The sequence below is a fragment of the Malaya genurostris genome, chromosome 2, assembly GCF_030247185.1.
Source record: "Malaya genurostris strain Urasoe2022 chromosome 2, Malgen_1.1, whole genome shotgun sequence".
NCBI classification, from domain to species: Eukaryota; Metazoa; Arthropoda; class Insecta; order Diptera; family Culicidae; genus Malaya; species Malaya genurostris.
Window position 1 is genome coordinate 303,179,778 of NC_080571.1, and position 13,067 is coordinate 303,192,844.

The 13,067-nt window shown below is 36.4% G+C and overlaps 1 protein-coding gene across 1 annotated transcript; it reads right to left on the reverse strand.

Annotated features, from left to right (window-relative positions):
* Window positions 1-1,294: 1,294 nt before the first annotated feature.
* Window positions 1,295-3,829, reverse strand: LOC131430871 (equilibrative nucleoside transporter 1). Its single transcript, XM_058596112.1, has 4 exons — window positions 3,221-3,829; window positions 2,873-3,164; window positions 1,912-2,459; window positions 1,295-1,852 (listed from the first exon to the last, which is right to left on the reverse strand). Exons 1-4 carry the CDS (start codon window positions 3,515-3,517, stop codon window positions 1,538-1,540), a joined length of 1,452 nt encoding a protein of 483 aa, XP_058452095.1. The 5' UTR covers window positions 3,518-3,829; the 3' UTR covers window positions 1,295-1,537.
* Between the last annotated feature and the right edge of the window lie 9,238 nt (window positions 3,830-13,067).

Sequence of the window (13,067 nt, forward strand, 5' to 3'; positions counted from 1 at the left end):
AGAAGTCATAATACGTTCTTACGACTTAGAAGATCATTTTGCCTGACTTGAAATTTATTACTCTCTTTAGCCCACCTTATTTATTTGTGTGTTAGAAAATGTATGTCGTGAATAAGTCTTACAATTCACACAATAATCAATTAATGAGTACGATTTCCGATAGTTAAGAAAGTGTAAAGTGAGCTGTTAGGTTTATTCTCATTCGCCATTCGGACATCACCAACCCAATATTTCAATATTTCATGGTTTCTTAAGTGATTCAAGTGCGGTTGGATATGTTTTGCATTATCAATATGTAATTGATCGAAAAACTAAAAACTTGTACTTATTTAAAAATTGGCAGCACCTCTTAAGGTTCTACTTACAATCTTATTATAGCGAATATAGTTATGCAAATTTTCGTTACAAAATATCATTGTTTGAAAAGAAGAAGCTACACGATTAAATTTTATTGCTGAATCGCTGCAAAAAGTGCCGAAATTTGCACAGCCGAGTGGTCGGTAATCGTCTCGGTAAAATGTATAATTATTGATTTGTCCCGGGTTGGCGGTTCAATGCATAGGGCACTGGTCTTACAAGCCAGTTGTCGTATGTTCGAGCCCCGACCTGGAAGGATTCATAGTGTCAGTAGAATCGTAGCACTAGCCATGCAATGGTTCTGTACACTCTGAATCGGCTGCGAAGTCTGTTGAAACAGAAGGTCAAATTCCACTACAGGAATGTAATACCAAGGCTTTGCTACTGAGAATCTCGGCAGTCCTAAATTTGTTAACTGTCAATTATTGCCAAACTTGTCTGCAGCAATTTTCCTGTTAGCTCGACAAAAGTGATTGTAAAGTAGTGACTTTACGAGTAATTATCAATTGGCGTGCAAAGCATAGAACTATCACGAAGGTTTCCGTCGGATTCTGTTGACTCTAAAGAACCACTTTGCTAAACCTTGTCCCGGTGCGCTAATCCAGTTCGCATATGTCAATATCAGCAGCTCACGTGCGTTTAATTCTCGGAGAAGAATAATAATATTAATGGGTCATCCATTAACCTCGTTTTGTTTTCATTCGGTTTCTGCAAAACGAATCAAATACGGTTAGGATGCTGCCAATCGATGTGCATTCCACGCTGACTCATTCGCAATTGTGCGCGAATGATGCAATTTACGCTTGGGTCAAAATACAACTGCTTCTTATCATGTTGAAAGCAGTGAAGCACGAAGAGTAAAATTATCAAGCGAATTATTACAGTTAAATCTACGTTAATGGATGGAAATGTGATTCAAATGAGAACATTCTTGAAGTTGTCATGTATTCGATTATGTATATTATAGCATAGGTACCGTCTCATAGCTAATGTCAATAGGCTAGTTAAAGATGTGAGAATCAAAATATTTGTCTAGGTGTCGTATGATGGTTTTTCCTTGTTTGACTTACGATTATCGATAAGTATCGTTACTATATCCCACTACCAGACTAATATCTTAACAACAATATCGCAGATTCGTCAGTATTTAAATAATATTTACCCTGTTTTCGCAACAAATTTACTTAATCATGCCAATGATCATAAAGCTAATTGTGGACCCGCAAGCAAGTCCAACTCCCAGGAATGCAGCCATCATTGAAGACGCCAGCTCCTTTTCCGGCGAATCTACGGCCTTCGGCGCACCGATCAAAGCAATGTTGGTAATGTATCCGTTGGAAAGCGCAAATGCTGCCATTAGCGCAATGAAAATGTAGTCCGAGTGGATCAAGACAGGGAAATTGTGATGTGGTTGAATATTACAAAGCAGCATGATTGGCACAAAACCGATGCGAGCTATGGACAAGATGCTTATCAAAAACGGACTGTGTGCGGGCTGCAAAAATAGTAATTGCCATTTAGAGTGAACTCCATCGATTATTCATTGATTATTACCCATTCGAGAACTCCAGCACACACTCTGCCAATGTAATCCCCGGTGTTGAACAGTAGGTAGTTTACGACCGGCATGAAGTACACATCGTGCCACGGATGATTCTGATTCTGGGATCCAACCAAAATCGTCACTGCAGGATAGATGGATAGAGTCGTAACAAACACCAACCATTCGGCAAACCCAAACAGCCATATTTTTCGAAACACTCCGAAAAAGGTTGGATTCTGTCGGGTTAGCAACTCTCGGGACATTTCGTGCACGTCCAGTGAGTTTTTCATTAGCGTCCGCGATGATGTGTAATATTTGAAGAACAACGTCTTGGACATCACGATGTAGAGCACCAGCGAAAGCAACAGTACCAGGGTACCGATGATAAAGAAGACAAAAGCCGTTGTCGTCGGCGGTGCACCGAACGAAAGAGCAAGAATATCGACGGCAGCAGTGAATATTCCTCCCAGCGACTGTCCACTGACAACTGCCGACATGTATTCGGAGCTGAATTGGCCGGCAATGCCGAATAAGGCTCCAGACATGATGGCAGAAAATGCTGAAAAAGGCAAAAGAGATTTTAAGAAAATGTGTTCGGTTCAAATCGATTTCATGAGAAGATAGTCGCATTTATATCACATTAAAGCAGTCTACATCATCTAACTATTTGATCGTGAAATTCGATAAACTATTCACTTCGACAATCACGTTTCATATAATAAAACACCACGATAGGTATAGATGTATCAATTTGTTTACATTTTCGGAGAACTTGGCACATTCATACCTACACTAAGTGCAACAAAGTACTACAAAGTTCAAACGCGATGGTAAATGAAAACAGTCTTGCCAAACAAAAGGTATTAATTACTGAGTTAGGAAAACATAACAGCTTTCATGAGTCACCGATGTCGAATACAGCTTGACTGTAAAGCGTTATAAACAAAATAAACTGTTATTAGGTCAACATACCGTTAACAACAATCACCGATATGAGGGTGATAAGAAAGAACGTATCCTGCCATTTGTCCGTGTCGACTTGAGTAAGCGTCGTTGTCCAGATGAAGATCAGGAACATCATGACAAGCGAACCGGCCATTCGAACGACCAGCGGAATACGATGACCGAAGCAAGCATTCAATATCAAAAACAACGTGCTTGGCACCGATGCTGCTATGCTGAGATCTGACTGAAATTCGAGCTGTCGAGGCGTAAGAGCCGTCGTGTCGTTGCTTGATATGTTGCGGAATTTATTTTGCCAGTACTAAAAATAATCAGTGATTAGAACGAAATAAATCATTGGAAACTCAACACACTCACATCTTCGGCAGTAACGAAAAAGTTCCAAGGCAGCAAAGTAGTCATTCCGAGTAAATAAAATACTGCGTAAGTAAAGTTATACTTATCCACCGGGGCGATCCGTAGGCTGCCATCTTCCGCTCTTTTGTTTCTGGTAGTGCTTTTCACTCCAATTGTCGTCGTAGAAGGAATGTTAGTCGCCGTACCAGCATTAATTGAGCCCGCATAACTGCTGTCGACAACGAAGGATACTCCGCTATCATCTTCTTCATCTGTCTGCAGAAGGGGCCTCTCAATAATACTGGTTCCATGTTCCATGGCGCTTGGTTTAATTTTCGATAATTACGAAAAACTCACTAAATACGATAGATCGTACCATAAATGAAACTGTTTCAACTATTCTAATATCCAGAAAACAATCGACGTCATCATCGTTCGCTGATAACCCTGATAACAAACTAGCATAATTCTAGGTCATATTGACGGGGTGAATAACAAAAGAATTGATTTGTAATGAACGTAATAGCCTGACGAGATGCTGATCACCGAGCACTGAAATCAAATGTACTACTCCAATATCAACAAAGCACTGAACGGGAAATACTGCCAGCTGATGAATTAAACAAGAAAGATGCACAAGGCAGTGTGGCTAGAAAGGCATTCAAAGTAAAAATCGATTATTGTAACTGTGGATGGTTCAAAGGGGGAAATCCTTGAAAAGTAATCCATCGAAATCCAAAATAATATTTGTACAATTTATCCTTTAGCATGGATTAGTATTTGACGAAAACTAGCACTATTTCTCAGTTAAAAAAAAACAGAAGATAGTTGAATAAGTCAAAATAAAAACGGTTCATCTGACAACTCTTTTCGTTACGGGCTACCGTCAGCAGGGTTGCCACATATACAGATTATTCTGCATTTTACAGATTTTTCAGATACATTTGTGACCAAGATTCTGTATATGCAGAATACAGATTTTTGGCAAAAAATACAAATTTGTACAGATTTTTTTGAAATTCAATAAAGATCAAGTTAAAATATATTAAATAATGGTATTGATTATTTTTTTTAAATTGGAAACATTATCCTGAGTGTGTGTCAATTTTAAAAAGAGGATAAAATTAAATATAAAAGAGTATGTTAAGGACAGTAAACACAGATGTTCTATCTACTAATAAAGATTTGTTTATGCTTACTTTTATTTACAACTAGTGTAGCGTAATTGCTTATGCTTTCAAAAATTGATTCTGATAAGATGAAAAGATGATGGCTTCGGCCATATCGTAAGGTACACACTAAGATTCCATTCCGTTGTTCGGTAATTTTTTTGACGAAAACTTTCGGTAATCAATAGAAATTACCGATATTTTGGCACATGAGCGTCATTTTACAAAAATTATGCAAATTTTTACCGGACGATCAGTGTTACGCAAGTTTTCATTACCGTATTCTGTAAATAGATATACAACTCATACGGTAAATCTGAATAGTCGCCGAGTACGGTAAAACCCTACCGTCCGTATAGTAAAATAATCTTCCAATAACCGAACTTCTGTAAATACTGATTGTCGTGAAAACTAACTGTCAAACAATTGATAAAATGTTCAGTAAGAGTCTTTTTATAAACGAAACGAAAAAAAAACTTGAAGAGTTCATCGAATGGATTGAGGTACAGATGCTAAAATTTTTGAAACATTAGAATCACTAAAAGCTTTTTATTTACTTATAAGCAGAAAATAATTTTGTATCTCTTGTCCACTTGCTGCCTACACAAATCGTTCGAGGATAATTTCTGGTGGACTCGACGGATTGTGCAGTGTTTTGGAAGGTGGAATAAAACCATAGCCACAACAGGTTGGAATTAAATTAAAAATTCATTCATTTTGTGAACATGTGTTGTTTTTTGAAATCCGAAAATAAAAGAACGCATAAAGTACATAAAAATCTATAAAACCTTGGTGAAACATGAAAAAATCGAACAGTTTAGTGAAATAACATAAAAAACGTTAGAAATCTTTGATTTTTTTTTAATATGAAAGAAATTGGGATTTTTGACACAGAACCTGTGTAGCAAAAAATTAAACAATATTTAATTTTACAGACAAATTTGTGTATATGCTTGTCTTGCCGTTGAAATAACCAATGATTAGAAAGTGTGTGCAACACACATAGGCTAAAAATATATTGAATTTCATAATGATTTCGTATGGTTTTTGACCACAAAAATACCGCATGCGAATCATAAGACCGCCTTATGAAGTCACGAAAATTGGAATTCTCATAAAAAGCCTCATGAAATTCATACGTAAAATTTAGAAACATTGTGCGAAATTTCTATGACAAACATAACTTCTCTCATATTCTGTGGAATTCATTGCTTGTTCGTTTGTAAACTATAATAGTGATAGATGAAATGTATATTGCAGATGTATATTTTTCATAAAATTACATAAGCTTAAGTCATTTTCGCTTAATGCCAAACCTAACCTTGTTTTATTATTATTATTATTAAATTGATGTTTACATTTCTACAGCGAATACAGATAAAGACAGATTTTTAATACAAATTAATATATCAGGTATATCAGTTCTTTCTATAAATAAATCATTACCGTTACATCATGAAAAATGTGGTAATTTTCGTAATACTTTTAAATTTAAGTAATTCCAAACCACGCAAATGCGGTAAGCAAATCTCATATGTTTTATGATTTGTCCGTTTTTATTACTGGAAACCTAACATAGTGCTTCCAAATAACAGGTTTCAAGCGTCAGCTTCCAATTTTGTAATGGTGCGGACAACTAAGAAAATTCAAGGTGTTTTTCCCATCGCACTCAGGTATAATGGCAGCACTGTCATGTATTGAACAGCCGCTTCATCACATCGTCAACATGGATGAAAGCTCCATCTATGCGAACGGCTCTAAGCGGGCGGCCAGTTAAGCGAGGATTTATTGGATTACGTCTTCGCTATAAAATATTCTCTCACCTTGTTTGGTTGTTACATCATAGATGGCAGGAATATTGACCTGTCATAAGTCGTACGTTTAGTCTTTTCGTTTTCTGCAATGTCGCTTTTTATACACACTTCACCTTGTAGCTCCGATACCGGAAGTATGTTTTAGAAAAAATTCAATAGCAGCTTTTAGAACCATAAGACCCTTCATTTGAGTCGAATTGGGTTCGTTTTTCCAGCAAATCATATTACCTACGATTTGAAACTGTTTTGTGACAAAATTAAAAGAATTCCTCCTAAGTTTGCGGAAATCATTTGAGCTATCTCTGAGAAAATGAAATGAGTACCGTTTCTGAGTTTTTGATCACCATTTCCGGAACCGGGAACTAGAGACCGGTATATCCCAAATAAGTTTGTTTGACCAGCCACTTGGAACTGTTGTGAGCCAAATTTAGATGAATTTTTTCGTATTTTTGCTTCGTTGTCCCTGCGTTAACATTTTCGTAGATTTTCATTTCTGCCACTCTTTCGTCAGTCCTTCACCAGTCTGTTTTCCCGTTGGATGCTGTTAAAGGTTTAGTACGATTATCAGTCTCCAAGCTACAATGATTTGAATATAAACGGCAAAACAAATTCTTTTAACAAATGCTTTCAATTTACTTTGTTTTTCTAGTACTTGATAAGCGTTCATTGTTTTTAGGTGTATATTATTATATTATCGTTCAAACAATATATTCGCCCTTTTTGAAAATCAGTCTTGAATCGAAATTGTCTCCAAATCGGAGCAAGTCTATCCTAATTTCGTCACCTTTTCTACTGTTAATTTCTGGAATTGCTGTAGAGGAATGCAGCGACTTAATCAATATGAACACCATCTATTTCATTTTAAAAAGCTTTGAAGCTCCCGAATAAAAAGCGATATCTTACTAATATCATAGTAATAGTTCATTGCTAATTTAACCATTATTTTTTTTAACTAAAATGGAAAAATATTGTTTTAATTTCGTATAATTTCCTCAAAGATAATTCAAATAAATTTTAAGATTAATCACTTACCTTAATTGGATATTATTAGACCCTGCCAGCTTGGAGCGAAATCAATCTTCAGTTCAGCAACGCCATCGCACGGCATCACATTCAACATATCATGTAAATTGTACGGGTGCGCAGTGCTGCTATTTTTGCGCGCACGAATTTGACATTTCTCTCCCCTACTTCTACGTACTAGATTCGATGTGGACTCGCCTGAGGGTGCTATGCTCGCAAAAAAGGATGTTACCAATGATTTGCTCTGAAAATGTGAGAGCTGGATATCTAGTTAATATGATGTCTTTGATATTACTCTGCTCAAGCGGGTGACAGTTTCGTGAATTCTGTTTAGCTATTTTAGCTCCTAGCTCAGCATCACGAATGTCACTTTAAGCTACTTTGCTAGTGGGAGACAAGGTATGCATTAACTATTTTCTTCTGATTCTTCTTCTCGAGTACTTTGAAGTGTTGACGAAAATATAATAACAAGGGTTGTATTAAATAACATATAATATTGAGAGTCTTCGGAAAATCGTTGCTTTAACTGACATAGAACTGTTTCTTTTAAAACCATTACTTTAAATTTCTCACACGGTTCAACCATATTAGATTGAACTACTCAATTCCGATTAATCCAGCAGACCAAACACAATATTATTTTCAATCAATGTTTCGTTCTTCTTTACATTGGTAAATTTAATCAACATTCTGTTTGCATCCTTACTGTAACTATCTCCCATGCAAAGTCACAAACGAAAACTAATTGGAATCTAAATTTAAATATAAATTGGAAATGTGGGTGGCACTTTAGACTTTTTTTGTTGCAGTAAAGTTTACCCTTTTATGTCAGTGGCAGATACTTTCTCAATGGGATTCACATTCAAATTGAAATGTATCACTCAATCAGCAGCCTTCCTGAATCATATCCAACATTACTGTGGGACTATGGTTAAAATGTAAGCAAAATGCCAACTTGGTGCCTCAGCTGTTCTGTGCTTGTAAATTGAACCAGAAGAGATTACGAGAAAATGATCGATTGTCGGCTGATATATTTACGAAATAACATGATACCTGTGTGGTTTAAATATGCTTTCAATACATAATTGCTTAGATATAATTTTTGTCGTTCTTAGTTATTGAGATGATTTTTTTCAAATCTAAATTCGAGAAAACAGTTATCGCTTTGTTAGTAGAGAAATAGAATCCCTTTTTACCATCAGCGAAGCAACAAATCGTTTAGCCATTTCACTAAAATAAAAGCATTATAGTCTGGCAAGTAATTAGTTTTTGCGGTACATTTAACATATTGATCTTTAGTGTTTATATGGACTACTTAAGATCGTTTCAATTGGTTGCATATGCAAAGCAAAAGAGAATTATTCAGTCATAATGTGTTATGGGTTATTTGATGTATTGATTTTTATTAGTGGCAATGATTTTCTGATTATTCAATCTCGTACTAACGAGTAAAATCAAAAAGAGATAGAGACACGTGTAAGGAAGTTTCAATGAATTTCAAAATTTTAATAGCAAAATTCTTTTCTGGTATTCGGTAATTATTTTTTCGGTTTCAATTTGTAAAATATTAGTGTTACTGTACGATGCGTAAAACAATTTCAACTGTACTGCCTAAGTCATGAACAGCCGAGAAAATAGAGAAAACTTTTAATACGACGATACAAACAGCAACGGAAGCAAAAAGATTACTGAATGAGAGCGGTGTGCATGCTATTATTGGATCGAGGACAGCCAGTGAACTAGATAAAAACATTAAGGACACCGTTGTGCAATTTTACGAGAATGATGAAAAACAAGCCGTCCAAAGCCTGGTCAACGTGATTGTGTAACAATTTTATGTACTAACGGGAATGTGAATCTCATTACGGATAGCTTAAAAAATATGGCTTGTCTAATGGAATGCAACTGTATACAAATAGTTTGACTCGTGAAAATATAACAGTAGAATGTTTTTTCACGTCAATGCATAAATTACATAGTTTTACCCTCACTGGAAAAAAGTTTATTAGAAGAAATGGATGAAAAATGTATAGTTGAAATTATGTTTGAACAATGAGTCACAACTTACAGCTACCACATAGAAACGTTCATAAAACAGATGGAAGAGTTTGATTCAAAAGTTAGAGAAATTAATACCACATTATTTTGTTAAAAGAGAGTACATTTTTGAAAAATACAAAAAATAACTTTTAGAAAGGAGAATTGTGAATGCAAGATTATGTTCAAAGTCACCACTGGAATGCGCAGCAAGTCACTATTCATCCATTTGCGATTTATTTTAAGCGAAACGACATGCTCAATCATTTAAGTTTTGTAGTTATTTCCGAAGATTTGCGTCACGATACTTTATCCGTTCACCTATTTGTCTCAAAAATGATTGATATTATACGACGAGAAAAACAGTAACATTAGAAAAAATTTTTTATTCATGTCCGATGGAGCTGCATTACAATATAAAAATAGAAAGAACTTTTCCAGTCTTCGTAAATATAAGAATAACTATGAAATAGATGTAGAATAGCATTTTTTTCGCAACATCGCATGGTAAGGGATCATGTGATGCCTCAGGAGGAACAATAAAATACATGACTACAAGGCTCGTTTGAAAGCTAGTATTGGCCCATTGATCAAGTTCGAAGATTAAATGGCTACGACCTCTGGTTCCGGAGATATGATGGTATAAGTGACGTAACTGACAAACAGGTTGTTTTTTACCGCTCTAATATATATAAGGGTGCGAATATTTTGGGATACCCTCTAATTTCGTAAGGCGGTAGTGCTCAAAAGTTTGAGCACTTCGAAAAAAGTCGCCATACAAAATTTGAGCTGAATCGGATATGGGTAAGGGGTGCTTTCCGACGGTTAAGGTATGAAAATCTTTGATCTTGATAAATCACCATTCCATATTGAATACATGAAATTTTTGAAATCGAATTTTTTTTTTATGTCGAACGTCTAGGAATTGTATAAAACGTCGAGATTTAGTGTCATCTAAAAAAAAGTTTCTTTGAAAAAATCTACTATTTTGATATTTTTTTCCCAGTCACACAGTCGATTTTCAGAAAAAATTTTTTTTTCGAGATGACACTTGATCTCGACGTTTCATGCAACTTTAAGACTTTTGGCATCCAAAACAATTTTTCGATTTCGGAAATTCCATGTACCCACCCATGGTGATTTTTGAAGATCTATGAAAATTCCACTAAGTAGACTAAGAAGGGTTTTGCCGACTTTGCAACCGAGGCCCGGAGGGCCGAGTGTCATATACCATTCGACTCAGTTCATCGAGATCACAAAATGTCTGTGTGTGTTTCACAAACACCGATTTTCACAAACTTTGATTCGAATGATAGGTGTTATGGTCCCATACAAAGCTCCTGAGTTTCATTTGGATCCGACTTCCGGTTCCGGGATTACAGGGAGATATGCAAAAAAAATTGTCCCGGGTAGGCGGTTCAATGCATAGGACGCTGGTCTTACAAGCTAGTTGTCGTATGTTCGAGCCCCGACATGGAAGGGTTCTTAGTGTCAGTAGGATCCATAGTACTAGCCATGCAATGATTCTGTACACTAAGAACCGGCTGCGAAGCCTGTTGAAACAGAAAGGCCAAATTCCACAAAAGGAATGTAATGCCAAGACTTTACTTTTGCACCAAAAAAAAAGGAAAAAAAATTGTCACACACGTTTTTCAGAGATGGCTGAACCGATTTTTACAAACTTAGATTCGAATAAAAACTCTTATAGCTTTATACAATTGTCTTGAATTTCATTAGGCCCCGACTTCCGGTTCCGGAATTGCAAGGAAATATGTGCAAATTTATTAAAAAATGCGCAATCAATTTTCTCGGAAATTTCTTAACAGATTTCCACAAACTAAGAAGGTGTATATACTATATTAGGTGTACAACTTTGCTTCCGCTTTTTTTTAAAAGCATTATTGCGAAAAAGTGCTTACAGATGTATTATTCAAAGTATTGTTCGTCGCTAGCGACAACTTTCTCCCATTTTTCCGGAAATTTTCGGATCCCGGCTCGAAAAAAGGAGTCCTTTTTTGACGCCATCCATGAAGCAATCCATTTTTCCAACTCTTCGAAGGATTGAAATGTTGATCTGCCAGGCCGTGTGCCATCGAACGGAATAGGTGGAAGTCAGAAGGGGCGACATTAGGGGAATACGGCGGGTGAGGCAAGACTTCCCATTTCAGCGTTTCCAGGTGCTTTTTGACCACTTTTGCGACGTGAGGCCGAGCATTGTCGTGTTGTAGGATGACTTTTTCATGTCGCTCTTGATATTGTGGCCGCTTTTCTTTTAGCGCGCGACTAAGGCGCATCAGTTGCGTTCGGTAGCGATCTCCTGTGATGGTTTCACCCGGTTTTAAGAGCTCGTAGTAAATTGTTATTCATCTTTGAAGGTTTTTTCTCTTCCACCATCATGTTTGTCTTCGACATCGAAATCACCATTTTTAAAATGTTGAAACCACGACACGTTATTTTACTCAGAGCAGCATCACCGTAAGTTTCTGAAAGCATTCGATGCGCTTCAGTGGCAGTTTTTTCGAATTGTAACAGAAAAGTAAAACTTCCCGCAAATGGCGAGAATTGGGCACATAAACAGACATTTTCGAGCGTGAATAATACGAAAACAAGAACAACTGTCGCTGAAACGGCGATGACAATTCGTTAGGCACTGTACACACTCACTTTAAAGGCATTATTATCTATGTGTTTTGACCAGCCTCAGCCGGTACAGCCACCTATCGGAAAACGGTGGAAGCAATGTTGTACACCTGATAATTCAATCGAAGTTGAAATCTTGGGCCTGTACGCCGAGCTCTTGCTTCTTCGTAGAATGAGATAGCCATAGATAAAGGTTTATAACTGCCGGAGTTTTGTTCCAATAGGCATGAAAATTTCACAGAATATTCTAATACTATAAGAAAATATAAAGAAAATAATTAATGATTTTTCGAAAGTGTTAGACCCTACCTGCCCCTTAAGCCGATTTTCACTAATCATGATTCAAATTAAAGCTCTCATTGTCTTAAAATATACTGTGCAGTTTCATCCAGATCCGACTTCCGGTTCCGAAATTGTAGGGCGATGAGTGTCAAAACATTCAAATCGTCATTCAAAATGACGATGCAAAACTACTACGCGATGGTACCTGTGGCTTTGCTCCGTTCACAGTGTGCTTTGTTCAATTTCGTATAGCGGGCAGGGTTGCCACATTAGAATTGGCTTTATCATATAGAAAGTTTATGCAATCACTTAAAATTTGAAAATTGACCCAGACGACTAAGTGTTCGACACAGTTCATCGAGCTGTGTAATGTATGTGTCTGTGCATGTATGTGTGTGAGTATGTGTCAAACAATGTCGCTCAAAAAATAAAATATCTAGTATTTTGATTCAAGTTTTATTCAAGATTGAAAAAACATCTTCACAGAATCTTCTAGTGATATTTTTGAAAATATAAGTATTATGAGAAAGGCATCATTACACCACTAGATGGATTAAAAAAGGTTCTGCCTTTCTCTATAGAAAGGTATTAGAATTGCTGGAGAAACCGACTTTTGAACGGAGCCTCGAAGACCCATAGTGTTATATACCATTCGACTCTGTTCGAGGAGATCGGAAAAAGTCTGTGTGTGTGCACTTTTCGAAGATAGATTCATTACTCGTTTGTGGTGCGTGTTTTTGCTGGATGTCAATGCTAAACTGCCAACACGATAAAACGAAAATGACAGTTTAGTTTAAACAACAAGTTCGATTAGTTGTATCAAATTTTAACAAATCAAATAATATTTTAGTTGTTTGGCGATCGATGGCTTTTTCGTGCACTAAGACAACAAATTGAAACAAT

Excerpts from the sequence above, each read along its gene's own strand:
- LOC131430871 (XM_058596112.1), bottom strand. The coding sequence starts at position 3,517 with ATGGAACATGGAACCAGTATTATTGAGAGGCCCCTTCTGCAGACAGAT. Across the intron at positions 3,165-3,220 it reads TTTTCGTTACTGCCGAAGAT|TACTGGCAAAATAAATTCCG; the intron begins GTGAGTGTGTTG and ends GATTATTTTTAG. Across the intron at positions 2,460-2,872 it reads ATCGGTGATTGTTGTTAACG|CATTTTCTGCCATCATGTCT; the intron begins GTATGTTGACCT and ends TGCCTTTTTCAG.